The sequence below is a fragment of the Meleagris gallopavo genome, chromosome 1, assembly GCF_000146605.3.
Source record: "Meleagris gallopavo isolate NT-WF06-2002-E0010 breed Aviagen turkey brand Nicholas breeding stock chromosome 1, Turkey_5.1, whole genome shotgun sequence".
NCBI lineage: Eukaryota > Metazoa > Chordata > Aves > Galliformes > Phasianidae > Meleagris > Meleagris gallopavo.
In genome coordinates this window covers 53,779,842-53,801,459 of record NC_015011.2, presented here as the reverse complement: position 1 = coordinate 53,801,459, position 21,618 = coordinate 53,779,842, and the positions used below count along the sequence as shown (strand labels likewise).

The window sequence follows — 21,618 nt, the reverse complement described above, 5'->3', positions numbered from 1 at the left end:
GCGGGGCCGCGCCCGGGTTCTGCCCGGTGAATGGCGGCTGGGCGGGGGATGGCTTTACGTTGAAGCCTGGGGACGTTCGGGCTGGGTGTAAGGGAACGTTTCTTCTCGGTGCTGCAGTGGCACAGGCTGCCCAGGGAGGTGGCGCAGTCACCGTGCTGGAGGTGTTCCAGAACCGTGTGGATGTGGCACTGAGGGACGTGGGCAGTGGGCACGGTGGGGATGGGATGGTGGTTGGACTGGCTGATCTCAGTGGTCCTTTCTAACCTTAATGATTCTGTGATTCTATACAAAGATAATATCTCTGAGATCAGACCCAGCACTCAGCCCTACAGGCGCTGGGTGTCGTGGGTAAACAGATCTGTGTGTGTGTGTGTGCTGGCACAAGGATAGCAATAAATCTCTGTGCAGGCAGGTTGCGCGGGGAAGGAACTTCTCCCTCAGTGTTGCACAAGGTGCGGTGTGTTGCTGTCCTCTGGAGACCTCTGTTATCTGCTGCAGCATGCAGGAGAGGGAGGAGCAGCAGAGGGCTGCTGGAAAAAAATGGCACCCACTGACATTCATCGGCACTTGCTGAACGCTTGTGCAGACCAAACAGTGAATGTGAGCACAGAGAGGCTGTGAGTGGTGTGTTTCAGCAGTGACATGAAGGACAAGTAGCATTCCAGACTGCTATGCACAGCTGTTGCACCACAAAGTGAAGAGTGTCTCCATCAGCTCATCTATATGAATTGGTGGATTATGACTAGGGAATGGTGTACAAAGCTGAATATCTGCTTCAGTGCGTTGGAAATGACAGTGACAACGATGGAATATTGCAATGTTTGCACAAAGTAGGTCCAGTGAATGCTGATGTGGGAGCAGAAAGAACAGCACATGCAAGTTTGTCAGGACCTATTGAACCAATATGAGGCTGAAGGTGACACTTTTCTGGATCACATCATTACCATTGTCACCATTGTGAGCTGGAGTCAAAACAACAGTCCAAGGAGTGATGACATACAAATTCCTCATTGAAGGAAAAGCTTAAGACACAGCCCTCCGTGGATAAAGTGATGTGCACTGTCTTATGGGATAGGAAAAGGGTGATTCTTCTGGATTTTCCGGAACCCAGACAGACCATCAACTCTGACCACTGCATCACGATGCTGACTAAGCTGAAGGCTTAAGCTTCCAGAGTCAGGCCTGAGAAGAAGACAACCTTTCTCTTGCAGCACAGGGGCCATACCAATTTGAAGATTGTGGAGCACATTGCCAGTCTTGGCTGGACTGTCCTACCACACCCACTGTATAGTCCTGATTTGGTGCCTTTTGTCTTCCATGTGTTCAGGCCAGGGGAAGGTGAACTGCATGGCTAACAATTTCCCAGCTACAATACCATCATAGCTGCTGTGAAATAGTAGGTCACCTCCGCAAGTGTAGATCTTTATGAGTACAGCGTGCAGGCATTTGTTCATCAATGGTGAAATTGCGCAGCTAATAATGGTGACTATGTTGAAAAATAATGTTGCTGCTGACAATTTGTCCAACAGTCCTCCCATTACCACTGCTACCACAAGCACTAAACCATCTCTCATAGCTCCTCATCCAGGTCCCTGTTAACACTGCCAGGAACAGTGACTCCACCACCTCCCTGGGCAGGCCATTCCAGTGCCGACCACTCTCTGAGAGAAAAAGTTCTTCCTTATGTCTAACCTAAACCTCCTCTGGTACAACTTGTGGCCATTTCCCTGGGTCCTGTTCATTGCCTGGGAGAAGAGGCCAAACCCCTCCTTATCACAACCTCCTTTCAGGAAGTTGTAGAGTGCAATAAGGTCTCCTCTGAGCCTCCTCTACTCCAGACTAAATAATTCCAGCTCCCTCATAAAACTTGTAAGAGCTGCAGTTGGTAGATCCTGGAGGGACTCCTCTGGTGATGGGCACTGAGGAGTGCAAGAAAGAAGTGGGTTGGAGGATGACCACAGGGTGCTTGGAGAATGAGAATAAAAAAATGCAAGTTGTCAAGGAATGTACGGCTGCTGAGATGAATAGAAATGTGAACTGAATTGGGAAGGAATAGCAGAGTCATTCCTACTAAATTCTAGCTGTTTGGTGAACATCACTGTATTTTATACTTGTATTTTAATTCGTATCCTTTCTTCTTTTCTCCCCTCCCACCTTCTTCTTTTTAAGCAAGAAGACAAAATGACCTAAGCACCGACAAACCTTTGCTGCTTGGGCAGGAGCAGGGCCATGGCTGTGCCTGGAAGCTCACGGAAACAGCCTGCAAACAGAGGCCTGGTGTCCCATTGCACTCACCATCATGTTATTGTGTTCCTGCTGACCTTCTTCAGGTAGGCTGAGTGTCTTTCTGCAGAGAGGTGTTCGTTTCACTGAATCTGGGGGAGGTACAGAGCTTGTCTGAAGAAGGAGAGCAAAAGTAGGGAAGTACTCTTAATTTTGGCTCTGAGCCTTGAAAACAAACTCAAAAGTCAATAGTAACAGCCAATCTGGGAGTTCTGTGATAGCAAAGTGAAGTGTGCTGAGCCCTTGGGGAATCCAGCCACCAGCGGAGCTCTCAGCAAAGATGAGACTGACTGCCAGGAACTCAGCCCATGGCAGAAAGGTTGGCCTGGGTGGGTACACAAGGCAGATTCTCCCCCTTTAAAATCAGTATCTGCCCATGATTTTGTGGTTCCCATTGCTAGCAACCATCTCTAAAATGTCAGTTCTCTGGTACTCAGAGCATATGTCTGAATTTTGAGCCTTACCCTTTCCCACGTGATTTGCAGAGAAGATTTGGCCAACCCGTGCTTGTGTTTTTTCTGGCAGTTATTCCTTGCTCCATGCTTCCAGAAAGACGTTCAGTAATGTCAAAGTCAGCATTTCAAGCCAGTGGACTCCATCCTGCCTAAACAGCACAACCTTTGAGCTCCGGCCAAATGAGGTAACTGTCAGGCAGTAAGAAAGATGAGTAACTTCCAGTGTGCTTGGGTTGTGGTGCTGAAGAGGCTCTTTTATTTCTTTTTGTCAGGGTTGCTTCTCTGAATATGTGTGGGAACTTCAGGTTTCTGAACTGTAGTTTTCTGGATCACCAGCTGGTGTTGAACTCTTTCCTAATGGTTCCCAGAGATAAATTTGTTAGGAAGTTGGTGTTCTGATGGAGATTGGGACACCTTCCCTGCTGATATAGCCAACAGAACAGAGAAGGTAAGGGAGGGGGAAGGAGAGATCCTGCTTTGCAGTGCCAGAGACAATAAAAGAGAGCAGTAAATGGGATTACAGTGCTTTAATGTCCTGGCTCTGGCTTTCTGGTGCAGATTTTATTAGATCTGTACTTTTCAGTCTTTACAGATTTGTAAGTCCTCTAGAGGTTTATAATGAATTTAAACCTAGTGACTGGAGATTTGATTCTCTTATCTTTCTAAGACACTTAGTAGCTTGTGGAAGTCCAGGAATCTGTTAAAAGTTGAGATCTACTGCTGTAAGTAGGTGTTGGTGGCATCAAGTGGCAAATGTTTTTCAAGGGCTTTATTAGTTTTCTTTGACACATGAGACTTAAGCAGAAGCTGTGTTGGTTGGCCATATCGAAGTTAAGTCTCTTAAACTAAGCAGATGTGTAATTGGTGCTGTCTGTATAGGATGTTTCCTCTGGGGAGACAGAATCAAACAAAAACTGACTATAGTTGAGTTAGTTGCATTTGTAGGTCAGGTTTGGATTGTTTGCTTGTTTTTCTAATAGGGATAAAGTGTGGGGGAAGCATTGTCCTAATAAACTTTATTCATTCTTCAAGTCGTCCTCAAAGCTTGCTTTTTTTCCAGTGATGTCTCTAACGCTAGTTTGGGGACAATTAAACCTTTTCCTTTGTTTGATCATACTGAATATAGGTTAACACAAAAATGAAAGAATCAGCAACTGAAGTTCATTGTGCATAGTTTCTATCTGGTCTGTTTCTTCCCTGCCTTCCTTTTGTGTTCTCACTTTTCTGTTTGTGGTCTGTCATGCCTTATTATGGTTGCTGCCACAAAGGCTTTAAGGGAATTATTCATTTAGAGAAGACAGATATCTACAGGTGAGGCATTGCACATAAAACAGAATATGCCTTTATTGTATTATTCATTAAGATACTCATCAGTGTTTGCATGTAAGAAACTGTCTACCTGTTGTGTGCTTGTTAGAAGCAGTGTTTGTTTTCCGGTCATTTGTCTTGATCCAGGTGGAAGTTGCATTTCTCACTTGGCTTGCTATTATGTCATTTAGAAGTGAAACAAAATGGCAGTGGGCATTTTCTGCAGGGAATAATGTGAGAGTTGTTCTTGATTTGTTAATTAAAGTGTTGGAAGAATAGGAGGTTGCTGGGGCCAGATGCTTTTCTGCTTTGGAGTTGGGGTATGTATCAAAAGGAATGTAGTGAGCTGTGCTTCTCCCTGTTTACCTGTTACAATTTTCTCTCTGTAGCTATGGAACAGCAACCATCTATTTCCAAATGCAGAAGAAGCAACTCTCTTCTTGGGAACATTGGACACTATTTTTTTGTTTTCCTATGCTGTGGTGAGTAAAACTAACCCAATGCTGCTTAGCTTTGGTTAAATCTGATGCACTTACGTTTGGACAGGACCTTCTTGGACTTGCCTAGCACTAATGCAGTTAAAAAGCTTGGTTCAGGAGCAGTTTTTTTTTTCTTTGGTTGTATTCATTCCGTCTATGCCTGTGTCCCTTGTGAACATGGTTGTTGACAAATGCAAGAGAAGTACTGTCACTTCAACATTTCTTATACCCTTTTCATGAGTGAGTGAGAGGAGTAGTTCGAGCTCTCCAAAAACACTGTTGAAATTTTTAAACGTAAGAAATTGAATGAACAACTTAGGAAAAGCAACTCTCTTCAAATACCTGAAAGGTGATTGCAGTGAGAGTGGGGTTGGTCTCTTGTCAGTTGTGACAGGTGATAGGATGAGGGGAAATGGCCTCAAGTCGCACCAGGGGAGGTTTAGGTTGGATATCAGGAAACACTTCTTTACAGAAAGGGTTGTTAAGCACCAGAATAGTCTCCCCAGGAAGGTGGTTGAGCCACCATCCCTGGATGTGTTTAAAAAATGCTTGGATGTGGTGCTCAGGGACATGATTTAGTGGTAGTTGTTAGTTAGGGTAATACGATTGGATTGCAGTTGGACTTGATGATCTTTAAGGTCTTTTCCAACCTGAACAATTCCATGATTTTTGGTGGCAGAAGAAGTGTTAGAACCAACCTGTAAGCTGATATAGAAGCATTTGGATCAGCTTGCCCCTTCTACTCCATTTTAATGCTGCAGATCACTAGTGCTCATTTTGTGGATTTATTTGTTGTTGTGTTTTGTTCTCAGGGTCTCTTTGTGAGTGGCATTGTTGGAGACCGCCTGAATTTACGTTGGGTTTTGTCTTTTGGCATGTGTTCATCTGCTCTGGTGGTAAGTCGGAATGTACTGGTGTGATTTAGAAATAGCTCTGTTAGGGGATCTGGATAGGGATCTATTTTAGGAGAAGAGACTATTTCTATGTGAACCCTGCCTTGAGCTGTAGCTGTACCTCAGTGGTCTGAGTGTACTTACTGGATGACTCAGCTCTTCCTAAAATATCTATTTATGGATTCTGTGTCAGAAGGAATTTCCTATGTTTGAGGCACTGTCTAGAGACTTGATGAATAGCTTTTGTACGAAATCAGTGTATTTGGACTTTTTGGGACCACCTCGTGTTATAACGGTATTCCAAACACATGTATGTTGGCATCATTTTTTTTGGCCTGCAAATGCTGCCATCCTTAAAGGGCATACTAACAGTACTAAGCATTCATCTGCTTATTTTGTAATTGACAACAGGGTGTACGTCGAAAATGAATAACTGCATAAAACAAAACCATTCTTTGAGTTCAAGCCATTGCAGATGAGCGTGCATCAGTTTTATTTCTTTGTGGTTTTCTAGCAACTGAAGCAATGCAAACCATGTAGAGTGCTTTTGATTTACCCGTAGGCTGTGAAGCCCTCTGTGGGCTGTTGCATTTTGCAAGCACGTGATCAGAGGCAGACGTGCATCCAACACAGTGTGTTTATTTTGGCTAGTTTGGATTAGAGCTTGTGGCAATTTGAAACCTGGCTGCAATATTTATGTTAATTTTTGCAAAGATAAAGAGCTACTGGAGGCTTTGTGTTTGCATGGAGACCTGTGGTTTCAGATGTCAGTACAGTAAGAAATCAAGAGGCCGCTGGGTTTTTAGCATTGTTATTGAAAGTGTTTGTCTTTCTTTGGCTATGACTGAGTTGTTTACAAAAATAGGTCTTTTGGAGTGGAAGTGCTGAAAAGATGTTTTTCTCTCCCGAGCTGTTTGGGCTCCAGAGTTGGTGTTGTGGTGGCTCAGCAGAGGGAGCTGTTAGCTCTGAGCCATTTCTCAAACAATACCACGCCTGCCTCTGGCCTGGGCTCTGCCAGGAACCTTCCCCCTGAATTGCCTTTACTTCTCACTCTCAGCTTCCAGGAGTAGCCTCATGGTTTCTTTTCTGTTTTATTATCATCTCTTACTAATTCTACTTATTCTTCCCTAGGTATTCTTTTTTGGCACACTCACAGAGTGGTTGCATTTCTACAACAAGTGGTTCTACTGCTGTCTCTGGGTTGTGAACGGCTTGCTGCAGTCCACTGGTTGGCCCTGTGTGGTTGCTGTCATGGGCAATTGGTTTGGAAAAGCTGGGTAAGCTGAGATTCCTACAGTGACTCACTTCTCTGACCTGCTGAGTAGCTGGCTGAGCTTGAAGTCTCAAACCAAAAAGGCACAACTCTGTTTTGCCAACACAACTCTCTTTTGCCAACATTTCAGTCAGAATTAAAGTTGTGTGGGATGCCTTACTTTCTTCTGTTATCTCTTCTGGAGCCATGGAACAGTTTGGTATGAACACGTTTGTGTGTGCTAAAGACACAAGGTCAAACTTGAAAAGTTTTGTAGTGCAAAGTGACTGAATTCAGTTTGTCTTGACACTGGATTACCTGGTTCTGACCACTTATCACTAAAGAGTTCATGTGGAGAGTGACTTATCTGAGTGTTGAGTCTGTCACTGGGGGATACTTGTAGCCATAGCTTGTAAGCCAGTTTATCTCTGCTGTAATGCGAGTGTTTCAGGACAGAACATTTCTTGCTTATTTGTTTGGTGCCCCCAAGTTGCTCTGTGTTTTTTTTTGCTTTAAGAGACCTTTGATTCTCTTTGGAGCGGGCCAGAGAATGTTGTAACTTTATAAGTAAATTAAAGTTCATTCTAATGTTGTTTGTCTGTCTTGCTCCTAATATCACCTCTCCTGCATCCTCTCCCCCAAATTCTCTTTTATTTCTGCAGGAGAGGTTTTGTGTTTGGCCTATGGAGTGCCTGTGCATCTGTGGGAAATATCCTTGGGGCGTTCCTTGCCTCCTGCGTTCTCAAGTATGGCTATGAGGTAGGTATTGCTGTCTGGCTTCTAGCTAGGCCTGCATGTCTGATTGGGTTATGCAGGGTCAGTTTCTTGTCTTGAAAAATAATAGGAATATTTTTCTTGTTATCTGAACATCCAGTTTCATCTTCTGTACTTCTATGGTAGGAAGCAGGGGGCAGAACAGAATGTTATTCCTTTCCTAACCCTTCAGACTTGGGAGGAATGAACTTGAGACTTCTTGGCAATGTGGTTGGTGTTTTTGAAGAGTCTTAATGCTGTAGTGTATTCTCTTCTGGTCCAAGTGGCTTAAAATACTCTTCGAATCACGTCCATCACAAGTTCTCAGTAAAGTGAGTTCATTGCTGCTAAGTAGTGGTGTAGTTTTGACAGATAGAGAAATACAGCTTCTTGCTGGTAAGAGGCCAGGCGTGCTTTATATTGCTGTAATATGCCAGGCAGGCAATTGAACACAGAATCAAGGCATGTTGGAGCACATGACATGCATAGGCAAACAGGGCTGAGAAGAGAAGCCTTATTGGGCACCAAATAGCCTTTCAATGCTTGTATGGAGATTGATGAAAATCAGGATCAGGTTCTTTTCTGGGTTGCACAGTAAGAGACCAAAAAACAGCGGCTATAAAGTGAATCAGGGAAGGTGTCAACTGGAATTTGGAAAAACATTTCATTGTGAAATTAGTTAAGTACTGGAAGAGGGTCCCTGAGCCTGGGGAGTCTGCTTTTGGAGGGTTTTGAGACCCAATTGAACAGACCCCTGAACAAGCTGGTCTGAATTTGGTGTTTGCCACTGCTTCAAGCAGTGCCTACCAGTGTAGCTAGATCTGTGATTGTGTTGGGTGAGCTCCTTCCTCCATCGCCTAGATAGAACCAAATTTATTCAGGAGATGCAGAGGTCACTTGTTTCCAAGTTTTATGGATGTAGTCTGAGTTGTTGCAGCTATATTTACTCTCTGATAAGGTCAGGATGTTGAAAGATCCTTGTGGATCAAAGAAGCCCATGTGACTGAAAGCCTTTTAAAAATAATATCTTTTTTATTTATCTTCAGTATGCCTTCTTGGTGACTGCCTCAGTCCAGTTTGCTGGAGGAATAATCGTCTTCTGTGGGCTCCTAACTTCGCCAAAGGAAGTGGGTAAGTAGCAGAGGGCTGTAGTATTTCAGTTCTTTCATGGGAAGCGGATTTGCAGCTTTCCATGTAGTACTAAAAGTGCTGATTGTTCTGACAGCACACTAATCCTCAGGATTCTTACAAAATGGTGTTGCACTTTAAAATAGAAATTGCTTTTACCAAAATCACACTGAATGTCATTATGCATCATCTGTATAGAGTCTGGATATTTTTAAAGTACAAGATATAACAGCCTACCTGTAATCCTTCCATTTAGCATATGCCTAATTTTGAGTTTTTGTTCACCTGGAAAACCAATAGTTTTTTTAAGAAACCGTAAGCAAACTATTAGTGGGCTACTGTAGGAAAAAGAACTGTGGCAAGCCTTAGCTGTAGGTTAGGAAGGGAAAGTGCTTTCAGTATGTAGGCTTCCAGCAGCCAGTTAAACAGCTCTCAGACAGGATGTAGTCCTTCTCCAAGAAGATTGTAGACAAGCCAAAGTATAACAGGAAAACAAAAGACTCTTCAGGCTTTGACAGGGACATGGAGGAGGTTTCCCAGCTGCCTGTAAGGGCTGTAAAGTTGGTAGCACAAAAAGAGTCTGCATAAAAGTGTTCAGCAGCCCTGAAAGCTCAGTGCAGTTCCTAAGCACTCCATTCCAGAGGAAGCATTAACAGGCAGCAGCTGTCAGTGTAGGTGGTGGTACACTCAGCCTCCATGCACAGTGAGTGGAGGTGGTAACCAGGAGCCAGGTGAAAGGATCCCAACCACCAAATAGGAGGGAAATGCACTAATTTGGTGTATCTTCAAACTAATGGCCAGACACTCAGAGCAGACAAAGTCAATACCAGGATCAGACAGAATACTTTCAAGAGCGCTAGAAGACAAAGGCTAGAACCTGTTGACGTTGCAGGACACCATCTAGAAATGTTTCTAAGCCAAAGGAGGATGGAGGTATGGGAGATCAAGGGAACTTCTCAAAGAGAGAACTGCTTAAAAGAACAGAGTGTAGCTTTAAACTGGGGAGAGTGTGAACAGCCTGTGGTCCATTGTTCCTGTTGCATATCCCTTGTATAACTTAGGCCTTCCTGAGCTTGGAGCAGATGAAGAAGGCAGTGTTGAGGAAGATGCCAACAGACCTTTAATGGGCGATGATGATGCAGATGACGATGATGGCAATTACTCTATTCAAGCAGCTGATACTGACAGCCAGCCGAAGGCCATCAGTTTTTTCCAGGCTTGTTGTCTTCCAGGTGTAGTACTGGTGAGAACACAGATTCTTGAATGGGATCTGACTTCTTATTTTTTAAATATAAATATGGCTTTTTGTGTTGTCTGCTCTTGTTGATGTGATTGTTGATTTATTGACTGTGTATTTCAATTGCCAACATTTGATGACTTATCCTGTTAAAATCTTGGGATTGGGGTAATTATCTCTGTGTGCATGCATTGTAATACTGTCCTGATACGGGGTTGCATGTTGCTCTTCCCATTGTACTGCTGCTTCATGTAGTGAACGTGGTGAGCCAACTAGGGCCGTGGAGATCCTGCCCTTTTTGCTGGTGAATTTAGAAGGGAGGCAATGAGTAAAGCTACCTTTCTTGCTGAAGTAACCGGCCTACCCCAAGAAGTTGAATTTTTACTGCTAGCAGAGCATTACACTAAACTCTGTGATACTGATATTTGGCTGTGCTTTTTTTAGTTGCTTTGGAACAGAAGGTTGGCCTGAAAAAGCCTTAGTCAATGTGATGGTGATGTAATGAGCCAAAGTAGGTATTTTTAAAAAGATGACTGGAAACAAGGCATGGTGATGCAATTTCCCCATGTCCTCATCCTGTCCCCTGCATGAGAACTTGTACTTCTGCATCAGCAGTATTGTGCAATTCATGAATTTGATCCAGCTGAAAAAATTAAACAGCCATTAAAAATAATCTTAGTTTTCTGTGCAGGTGGACTCTGTACCCTCTGAATACTAGAGTCAGTACAGTGAAGTGCAAGGAGTGGCTGACTCACTAATAAGTGTGAACCATTTGGATTTGATCATGCAGTAGAACTACTGAAAGGGTGATACTGTCAGGTACCCTTAGTAAGGGGCTAAGCAGTTGGCTGTTGTGATTAAGGAACACAAGATCTAGAAGGAGTGAGTGGATGGATATCAGTGTTTTTGTAGCCATGGTTTCATTGGTAAGACCTTGACTGAGGGATGGCAAAAGAAAATGTAGTCCTCTTGAGTTCCTGCCTAATATGGCTGAATGCCATATAAGCTGTGGCTTGACTTTGGTGGTGCTAAGAATGGGATGGTAGAAAACAAAACCTTCATTTCTTAGCAATGGTTTTTCATTGATCAGAACATAAGGAAGCACTCTACAACTGATGTTGCTTCTGTGCTTGGGGTTTTGAGAGCATGTTGTATCTGTTAACCCAGCAGTACAAACACCTCTGAGTCTGAGTTTTATCTTATGTCAGAGTTCTATGTCAGATCAGTGAGTGAGAAAACAAATGCTGAGAGAACCTCCAGAGATCTGTTAAAATCCTACAAAGATTTCACTTGCTTTTCTGTAGTTCCTTTCTTCTCCTGCTGCGTCAAGTGGTTGGAAGAGTTTCAGCATAGACAGTTTTGCCTTGGACCTCCTGAAATCAATGTCAAATTTGTCAATCTATTTGACAGTTTCTACGCATGTTGTAATAAATACCTCTGTACAGCGTGATTCTTCACAGTCAGAGACAGAACTCTTAACATCTCTGTCTCATACATATGTGGTAAAGGTTAGTTTGTGTCCTATAAAAGAGCAGAGCTGGTAACATGACGTATTAAGAGAATTTCAGAAGAGCTGATTTTGTGTCAGAATAATCTGCTTTTTACCATTTGAGCACACATGTTCTCAAAAGCTGTGATCTGAGCAGGTAATTTTTTCCACCTTCATCCTCATTTACCTCTTCAAATGCAGATCCCTTAAACCCCTCTGTCAGTGTATATCAGGAATGTTACAGAAATAATGTGCCTCATCCTGCTGCATGCTGGGCCAGTGATCCCAGAGAAAGATCCTGTTCTACATAGGAAAGATCTACGGAATGAGATTTCCTGTTGGCTAAGGAGAAGTTGAGCTCAGCAGCCAAATGCAAAAGCTTGTCTCAGCTGCTGCATGTGGAGGGTTAGCTTTGGCCAAACCTTTCCTGAAATAAACCCGTCCTGGAATACTTACCTGGTAGAAACTTTATCTCTCCTGGTGCTGTAGAAAGGTGAGCCTTCTGAAGAACAAAAAGTAGCACAGAGGAACTACTTCACATAATTTTGCTCAGCAATATGTGCAGGTGACTAAATTTCAAGCTTGTTTCATGTCATATGGTTAATTCTCCTCTCCTTAGAAGGCAAATTAAATATTGAATTTTCCCTTTTTTTTTTTTTTAAGGCTTGTGTCAGTTCCTCTCAAGATTGCACTGGAAGCATTTTAACCCATTGCATTTAGTGAAAAGAAAATAACCTTCTTGACAGTGATTTTTGAGTTCCCGGGTTCCCTTTGATGTTCAGCATTAAGCTTTCATGATGCTGTCTTCTTATATGAAATGCAGAAGCACTTCCCCTGAAAGCTTCTGCTAGATACAGAGCTTTATGGGAAGTAGCAGAAATGCTTTTTACTTTTCTCAAGTGCTAACTGCTTTCTGGCCCACTCTTTGTTCCAGTATTCTTTGGCCTATGCCTGCCTGAAGCTGGTGAATTACTCATTCTTCTTCTGGCTGCCCTTCTACCTCAGCAACAACTTTGGATGGAAAGAAGCAGAAGCTGACCAGCTTTCCATCTGGTATGATGTGGGAGGAATCATAGGTGAGTGAGCAAGGGAATGGTGACATCTTCTGCATCTGCCCTGCTAGCGTTTGAAAATGAAAGACAGCAAATGCAGCTCAGAGCAGTCACATTCATTGCAATCTAGCTGTTTGATGAATATATAAATTGGCTTCTTATGTATGTGTGTGCTTGGCCATTTTATAAAATGCAGAGTATATTAGCTTCCCAGATTGTTCACATATGATTTAGAGGATGCTGTTGTATTCTTGGACACTACCCCCAGCAGGTATTTCTCTTTATTTGCTCGGGCTTCCTGAAAAGTGCCAGGCACAAAAAACAGCATCCCAACTGCTTGCTGCTTCCTTTCTGACAGGAACCCTCGAGGGAGTGGTGAAGTCTGGGCTGTGAAGTGCTGTATGATACCTTCTGTCCTGTATTTATAAGAACAGACTCAGCACAAAGCTCAGTAGAGCAGGCACAGCTCTGTTATCTTCAGTGAGATAAAATGGAATGGTATTTTTTCTGCTGACTGCAAAATTTTCCTCTAACCCTCCAGAATAAAGAACCTACCGTCTTTGTGATTAGGCTTCCACACTCCTGTGTTCAATTTCTTGAACCTAGAGCCAGTTTGCTTTCCTAGAGCATACATCCTTGTTTGGGTCTTTTCAGTGTCAGTTTTTCTGCCTCTGTGCCTTCTCTAAATTAGGCTTTCTCAAACACTGTAGTTCTTACCAGTGTAGCAGTTCCTATGGAGGCAGTGGGGATGCATAGGTGATTTGTGTCAGCTAGCAACATTTGTTGCAATTAGCTGCGTCTACCCTAAGTAGGTGAGACAGCAGGGAACGTGAGCCCCCTGGGTGCTTAATACTTTCCCTGTGAAAAAGAACTGTGCTTCCAGTTAACAGCCACAATGTTAAGCTTGCTCACGTTCAGAGCTGTGTTTGGTGCTATAGGGGAAGGAAGAGGAAAGCAGGAACACTGGCTAGTTGTGTGCTTGAGGGGGAAGAAAAAAAGTAACAAATTCTTGAGAAAGCAGCATGAGTAATTTTCCCTGCTCTTTTTGGGCCAGTTAGGTGTACTGTTGTCTCTGTGTCTGAGGTGTAAGGGCAGGAGGCATACCTTTCTGGATTGTAGAGAAAATGCACATTAATAAGAAGGCAAGAGACCACTGCACTCAGTAAAACAACTTGGTTTTGTTCAAGTGTTAGCATCCTAAGCCTGATGATGACTTATGTTTTTGCAGGTGGAACAATCCAGGGCTTGATTTCTGACATGCTACAAAAGAGAGCCCCAGTGCTAGCAATCAGCCTGCTCTTTGCTGTAGGCTCTCTCTTTGGATACAGCCGTGAGTATGGTTTGTTTGCACAGTGATTGGACATCCATTTGGTGCTTCTTAGAGAAAGACAGAGTGCCCCCTGTTCTAATTATGTTTTCTGCTCTTGAAGCTGCTCCTGAACCAGGATGGTGCCTTTTGGTGTATTTTACTTCATGTGTGGCACTGCATGGGAAGAAATCCATTATCTGATTTATGAGATGGAAGAGAATTTTCTGAGTGGTTGGATTTCTCTATGCTGACAATTTGTGGTACTAATCCCTCTCTAGTGTCAGTGAGGTTTCTGGCATTGTCACTGTATCAAAAACCACAACTGGCAGAGCAGGAAGTGTAAGGCATGTCTCTATAGTAAGAGGAAAGAGAATCTGGGGAAGATCTGTGCTGACAAATATATATGTATATACTACAAAAAGGTAGAAACTCTTAAGCTTTACCTCTTACTTTTCTGAAAGTGCTAAAATCAAAATGTTCCTGCCTCCTTTATAGTAGATCCATCTCTTGGTGGCTGCTATTAGAAAAACTGTGTCAGGAAAATTGATATAGGCAGATCTCATTTCAGTGAAACATCTATGAAGCTCTTCTAAGAGCATTGGGTTTGTACCTTGAGATGTATTCTTTAGTGGTTCCAGAGTGCTTTGACTCACTTTTATGTCATTTCATTCCTTTGTGTTTTCCTCTAAAATGAAGTGGCATTGCAGGCCAGCTTTTATAGAGCACTTTGAGGTCTGTGGACGAAAATCACTGCCAGAGCTGGACATGACCTGTGAAGTGTACCTTTCCAGAGGCATGCTGGCTTGCTCAAATGGTCTCAAATTAAAGGCAGTGATGTATAACCATTAGATAGCAAAGATTGCATTTGGTGGAGTTGTGCCACAACTTTTGCTACCTCATTACTGTCAAAAGTGAGTTGGAAGCAAATACAGTATTATTGCTAAAGAAGTTTGAAGCTTGTACTAGATAGCAGAGCAGCCGAAAGTCCAGGTGTCTGGTGCTCAACTCAAAAAGTACAGTTGAGCAAGATATGCAGAAGTCTCAGACTTGCAACACAAAGTTATTGCAGTGATAATTACGTTTCTATCATCCAAACTGATGGAAATGTGTGTTGCACATAAGAATGATAATGGACTGAGAAAATATCAGCAGGGCTGCAACTTGTCTTACGCGTGGTAACTTAATCATGTGGGGGCTCAGAGTTGTGGTAGTGAGTAAGGAGTTCAGATTATGCCTAGAACTGAGGTTTTGGGGAAAAGAATGTCTGAGAAGCACCGAGGAATTGTGATGGAAAAGCAGCTGCGTGTACCTAATAATGCTGTTCCTGTAAAGGCATAAATAAATGATGTTCTCAAGTTCATTTGTTTTACTTAAGACTTGATCTTTCTTTCTCCTTCAGGTTCTCCTAATAGCAAACCTATCAATGCTGTGATCATGGCAATTACAGGTATTGTCTAATATGCCACTGTTATGCCAATAGACACTTATACATTTATAATGTGCGTATATATACACTGTGGAAAAATCAGGCTTAAGTAGTGGTAATGCGTTTGTTTGTGCTGTCATCTCTACTAGCTTTGCAGAAAGAATAAAATATGAGGCCCAAATTATGTTACTTTTGTAGAAAAATAGCTTAACAGAGGGAAGTATGGAATATATACTACATGGAAGAGTGGATTGGAACTATAGCGGTCTGCCTTGGCACAGTACGATGGAGCTGGATTTCTACCAAAATATCTGGCAGTGAACTGCAGTTCAGCTTTGAGGGTGTTTGCCAGGACCCCGAATGCCCTGTGTTCTGTGAAGGGTCACGAGCTTTTTGTGCACCAGATGTATGATGTTGTGTTATGGAATTAAGATCAGCCTGCATGAATAGAGCCTTTGTTTTCCAACACTCCTACTCAGAACTCGCTGTCCCATGGAGATTTTTTCTTCCATCTTTCCACCAACCCTTGGATGATGAGGCTGTAGCATGGGGGACATACCTGTGCTGTATGTACTTCATGTTGAGGGTTTGTATATGCACACTGTTAAACAGTAGCTTTTTCAATCTGTTGCATCTCGACTTCTTGCAGTGTGCCACATCTTGTGCTGTTGAATGAAGATGTGCTTGCTGACAATTTGTGTGTGCGTACTCCAGGTGTGTCGGAACTGTGTTCCTCATCTGTGGTCAACTTCTACCTGCAGTTAGTTTGTGATCACTGGTCCTAGAATTAATCCTTCTCCCGAGCTGTGCCTGTTGGAATCTGTGTTTTGAAGACGTTCTGTTGAGAATCTGTCCCCTTCATTTGTACCAAGACTGTTTTCTTGGCTATTTCAGGATTTTTCATTGGTGGCCCTTCTAACATGATCAGTTCTGCAATTTCTGCTGACCTGGGGCGTCAGGATTTGGTGAGAGGCAGCAGTGAAGCTCTGGCAACGGTCACAGGGATTGTGGATGGAACTGGCAGCATTGGTGCTGCAGTGGGCCAGGTGAGGCTACAAAGGAAAACGAGCAGTGGGAATGAGGCAGAGGGTCTGTTGTGGTTACAGATGCTAGTTCACTCCTCTGTGCATGGAGTGTGGGGGTATGTGTGTATGTATGGTATTTGTTTAACAAACAACCATGCGAATGTGTTCTGCGATCCAGTGGCTGGACCCAGACTAAGTATTTCTAGCCCTATCGTTATAGCAATTTCATAAATCCAGTGAGTCTGAGACATTCATACCCTGAACTGGAAAAAGCAAGAAAAGGTCAGCTTCAAAAAGAGGGAGAAAAAAATGTTTTGAAGTTTGTTTGGGATTTTTGCTCAAATGTAATAGCAAAATCTTTGCTTACAGAAAACTTTATCTACAGGACTGAGTAAAATTAGAACACCCATTATGAATGTTACAGTGTTTACAAAGCAATTTCACTTTTGCTCTTATTTGTGGTTCCCCTTTTTATTTGCAAATGTCTCTTACACCCTGTAAATCTGGCACCACTTACTTTGATAGTCCTTACAGTCTGCTGCCAGGGGCCTGAAGAGTAGACTGCTGCAGAAGAGGAAGCAGACAGAGTGCCCACTGGGGGCATTTTTACTTCTCAAATACAAGCGTTAACTTTGTGGGAGAACACAGTGGTGCTTTGGGATGGGAGGACTTAGCAGGAGGATCGGAGCCAGTTCTATTCCAGGCATTCTGTAGTGCTGGTGAAATACCAATGGTTTAGGCAAGGCGTGCAAGTTTCTTTTCTCTGAAGAGATTTGGATTTGTACTTGTCATTTATTGCCGGATGAATACAATCGTTCTGTCTCATAGGAAAGATGCCACTTAGCTCCATTAAGCTTGGAAAATTACAAGTGCCTGGTGGGCGTATTAAAGAGCACTGCCGCACTCAGTTTTCTTACTACATTGTCTTCAGTGTTTCTGTCTTCCCCCACGCATACCGTTGGAACTTACGTCGTCATAAAAATTGGGCCTTTAGTTCTGAAAAATTCTACCTGCCTCCCATTCTAACATGGCGTTTATTTCAGCCGAAACAAGCATGATGTCATTCTGGGGGTGTGTGAGTAACAGCAAATGCACAATGAACGTGTTGGAAACTCACATCCTGCTTTGTGCTAATATGTGGTGAAGAGGGGAAGCCCTTGTGCAGCAATTGAGTATAAATCTGCTAATAGGAAATACATTTTCTTTTACACACTGTGTAGTCCTGTAGAAGAAGGATGCAGTTCAGAACAGACTCAAGTGCCTCGCCTCTGATGAAGAGTTAAGTAGTTAGTAGTTGCACAGCTCTTAAAAATGTGTCCTGTCTAATTTATAAGCCATTCTAGAGCTTTTAGCTCTTCTGAGAGTACTTACATCCACTTATGTCCTGGTGTTCTGTGCAAAAACCCTGTATTCAGCGGAGTCAATTTGTCACCCTTGAAGCTGTAGTTCATTTCTGTCTCTGTGCTGCTGTGAGTTACTGTAAAGCTTCAGGATGATGTCTCTGTTTTGCTGAGATGGGATTTTACACAGAAAGGCTGCTGTCCTGAGTCATCTATCTTGACAGGAAAAGATCAGCTGGAAGGTTTTGTGATCAGCTCTTTATGGCGTGTTAACGGCCCACAAATTCTGGAAGAGTGATGTCTGAATGTCATGCTTATCTTCCCAATTTGAATCATTTTCTCCTCTTCTGTTTCAGTATCTAGTGTCTTTGATCCAAGAGAACCTGGGATGGATGTGGGTTTTCTATTTTTTCATTCTTATGGTAAGAAAGCCCCCCTTTTTTATTCAATTTGCAATGGAAAGTTTTTATGAGAGCTGAAACATGGTGACCTAGACCTGCAGTCTACTTCTGTAGTAGCTGCAGGCTCTGATGCAGTTATCAGAATGGTCTGTGGTGTGCCTTTGCCTCAGGGTGTGTAAATCAGCTGGGTTCATTCTGGATCCTTTAAAGTCACATTGCTCAACAGGAATGGGGATTTTGGCAGACGTACAAAAATACTTACCTAAAAATACCTATATGCATTTCCCAAAGTTCATTCTGCCTGTCTGACTTCCAAGGCAGAACACTTTCCTCATTCATCTCCACGCTAGTAATTCCTAATGTTTTCAGAGAGCTGCTCTTTTGTCAGCCCTTGAAGGTTAGTGAGACAAGCAACGAGGGTCTTGAAACTAAAATTAAAATGCCTTGTCCTGATACAGCAACTGAAGACGGGACGGTTCAAACCCTGATCTCCTCAGCATTGCCACAGTGTTGAATACTGTTCGTTTCCTACTGGAAGTGGCAGGGGTTGTCTCTGCGTCTCTGCTGACAATGGAAGTTGATGGATAACTAGCAGAGAAAGCTGGGAGGAAGGCTGTTGAGGAGGTGAAGGGTTCAGCTCCTTCCTGGAAGGAAAATCATGCTAGCTGAAGTCGTAGCAGCCTCCTTGCAAACTCGGGCACTTTGCTGCGCATCTTGTTGTAGCGGCTTTTAGCTTGAATCTCTCAGTGGAGCCCTTGAGCACCCTCTGGATTGCAGGATGGCTGCAGCTATTGTTGCTCTGTGCTGATTGTCCTGGATATGCTTCTTTCCACAGACGAGTTCAACCATCCTGTTCATTTCACCATTAATAGTGAGGGAGATCAGACTGCTTCTGCACGAGTGGCGCCTGCGGATGCTGGCTGAGTGACTTCTGCTTTCCTCCAGAAGGACTGTTGTCTGGACCTGATGGCTGGGACACTAATCAGATCCCTGGGAGACTTGTTGGTTACACCTTCCAGGTTTGGACTAGTTCAAAATGGCTCTGTGAGCTGTGCTTCGCCTCCCTTTGCGAGCTCAGTGTCACAATACCAAATACCTGTCTTGAGACCATCCGCATCGTGGAGCTGCTGCTCAGAGCTGGGCAATCCGCAGGGCTGGTGGGTTGTCCCAGCTGACCAGGCTTCTCCATGCCAGCAGTCACTTCGGGGTCTGCTGTTGGGTGCTCTCGCTGCTATTCCCTTATTTATTTCTAGATGTCCTGACTACAGGTCAGGCGTTTAAAACTGACATTAGAGAGGCTGTCTCGCAATGAATTTTGATGCTTCGTTGTGCTGGTGAAAGCATACAGTGTATTTCATGGGTAGTTTCAATTTACAATCACTGTAGCTTTTAGAAAGGGCAAAAATATTTGGAATTTGTGCCGTCCATTTGTTTCAAAAATCTTGTTGCTAAATTTCTGCACAGATGGACCTCTGTTGTCCCTGGCTAATAACTGTCTCATATTCCAGCAGATTTGCATGGAGAGGTTAACTCCATATTTTATTTTCTTTTTTAGCATTTTTTATTAATAATATTACTACTAATCTCTGGGAAATGAGATTTTGTTTTTTAAATATTTAAGCAGACAAATAGTGTGCAATATTTAGGTAATATTTTACAGTGATCTCTGAGAAAAAGCCTTAACAGATCCTTTGCCTCTAAAGGAACTTTCAACGGCTTTGGGGATCAGCAATGGGACACAAATACTTTCACTACCAGGTTGTGTTTTGTACTTTGATCAATACTGACCAAAATGGGATTGTGCAGTGCCCCTCTGAAGGAAGCGAGTGTCGCTGATTGTGTCCTTATGGGGCAACTACTTTCAACTCCAGCAAGGGATAAATTGGATGAATTTAAGGGACCTGGCTGCTCTCAGACAAGGGCTTCCAGACAGAGACTGAAGCTTCCTCCAGCAGTACCAAGAAGCAAATGCAGTTGTCTCTCCTGTGCTCCCCTCCATGTGGCTGCATAGGGGAGCTTATACTCCAGGGTTCTGAAGTTGAGTTGTACGTTGGAGTTTAGATGCAAGTGAGCTCTAAAATCATGTGGCTGCACTTAGGATGGGAGAATTTGAGCATTTTGCAGTACTGCAGCCAGCAGGATGGCTGACTGACACCTCTGACATCTGATGGTGATATTCATGGGATCACTGAATAAGTTCTCAACAAATTATCTTCTGCTTTTGCCTTGGGATGTTTGTGTGGTAGATATGTGTTAACCAGCAGAACTTTGATCAAACACTCAACCTAACTGAATGGTGATGCCATGTGGGTGCCAGGGGCAGGAAAATTCTTGAAACTGGGAAGTGGGAACTGTTTTTAATGGGAAAATTGCCTTTTTAACATGTACAGTGATTTGGGTTTTTTGTTTTTTTGTTTTTAATTTATGAATGTCAATTTTTAGTCATGTGATGATTGTAACGAGCGGAATGTGATTAGTGCCTTATGGTTTTACTGTATGGAACGGTTGCTTGGTGATTGCTGCTCTTGCAGTGACAGCTCCAGGCACAGCTTTCCTAACGCGGAAGCTCGGCTACTTCATTTTTATACTTCTTTTTAAAGTCTTTTTCTTTCTTGGTGGAGGTGATTGTTGCCTTCTTTGCTAATCCTCAAAAGGTGTCGGTGCTTGGGAAAATGATAGCATTAATCTGACGGGGGACCTGAAATTCTGTTCTTGTCTATTCTCATTCCCATTCCAATTTTGCCTGTATAATTAGAGCAGGGGACCGAGAATCTATCATCAGGCTCTCACAATTATGCCCTGGGGTTGCTGTTCACGTCCCAAGCTACTCATTAGCTCCTGTACAAATAGAATCAAAACTCCCTGAAACCGAGTTCCAAAATTGATGGTGGCACCATTTGCCCTAGCCGTGCTGTCTGAGACGCTTGGTTTCAAATTCCAGCCTGGATGGGCTCTCTGACCGCTGCCCGGGAGCAAAATAAGCTGTGATGAAAGGTGGGGTGGGAAGGGGACGTCGCCGGGGGCGGGGGGTGGCAGCCCCTGGAACAAATGGTTTCCTGTAAACAGCTCGGTCCCCTTTCCAGAAGTGACAGAAGTGCTGTGAGCAGGCACAAGCTGCCCTGCAGCTCACGTGTACGTGCGGTGCTGCTCTGAGGCCCTGCCCTTAGCAAGGCCTTCCCTTGTCTTCAGCATTTTGGTTGTAGTTGTCATCCTGCCTTTGTGTCCTGTGTATTTCTTCAAGGTGCTCAGAAGGAGAAAAGTTTTCAATCTGATAGCGCCCAAACTGATCTCTCACCAATAAACTCGCTTTGACTTGAGCTGGGCTAAGCTGTGTGTGCGCTCTGTGCCTCCCCTCTCAGCGCCATGCTCCTTTTCCTTATTACACGTGTGGATCCCACAGCTGCTGTGCACCCGGGTTGTCAGCCTTGCTGCTCCCTCATAGTTCAGCAAAGCCTCACATCCCCATGTGCTGAGCTCTGGCACTCTTCCTCCTCAATCTCGTAAGCAGCTGTGTGAGATCCCCATAGCAGAGATGCTTATAATGATGTGCTTAATGGTTTTGAGTTTAAGTTCCAGCCTCTTTAGTCGTGGGTTGTTTATTTATTTTTTTTCAATTATTTATTGATCAGGATGTAGAAGTCAGGTGTTCTTCCTTTGAAAAGAACCTTGCCATGTGGCAGCCGGCCCCGCTGTGCCTTCCCTTCCGTGGCTTGTTTCTTTACACACAAATCCACACCCACACTTAACTGCTTAAAAGGACACAGTGGGGGATTGTGTAATTGTGTGTG

General features: G+C 43.5%; 1 protein-coding gene across 1 annotated transcript; it reads left to right on the top strand.

Moving 5' to 3' along the window:
• The first annotated feature begins 2,152 nt into the window (after positions 1 to 2,152).
• Positions 2,153 to 21,147, top strand: SLC37A3 (solute carrier family 37 member 3). The gene is made up of 14 exons (XM_010712922.3): positions 2,153 to 2,330; positions 2,809 to 2,923; positions 4,436 to 4,528; positions 5,338 to 5,421; positions 6,550 to 6,695; positions 7,333 to 7,429; positions 8,470 to 8,554; positions 9,613 to 9,794; positions 12,212 to 12,353; positions 13,558 to 13,659; positions 15,038 to 15,085; positions 15,959 to 16,110; positions 17,786 to 17,851; positions 18,666 to 21,147. Exons 1-14 carry the CDS (start codon positions 2,230 to 2,232, stop codon positions 18,756 to 18,758), a joined length of 1,506 nt encoding a protein of 501 aa, XP_010711224.1. The 5' UTR covers positions 2,153 to 2,229; the 3' UTR covers positions 18,759 to 21,147.
• The last annotated feature ends 471 nt before the right edge of the window (positions 21,148 to 21,618 follow it).

Bases quoted from the DNA above. Each gene is read 5' to 3' on its own strand.
- SLC37A3 (XM_010712922.3), top strand. From the start codon at position 2,230: ATGGCTGTGCCTGGAAGCTCACGGAAACAGCCTGCAAACAGAGGCCTG. The intron at 2,331-2,808 runs GTAGGCTGAGTG...TTTTTCTGGCAG, and splicing joins TTCCTGCTGACCTTCTTCAG to TTATTCCTTGCTCCATGCTT. The intron at 15,086-15,958 runs GTATTGTCTAAT...TGGCTATTTCAG, and splicing joins TGTGATCATGGCAATTACAG to GATTTTTCATTGGTGGCCCT.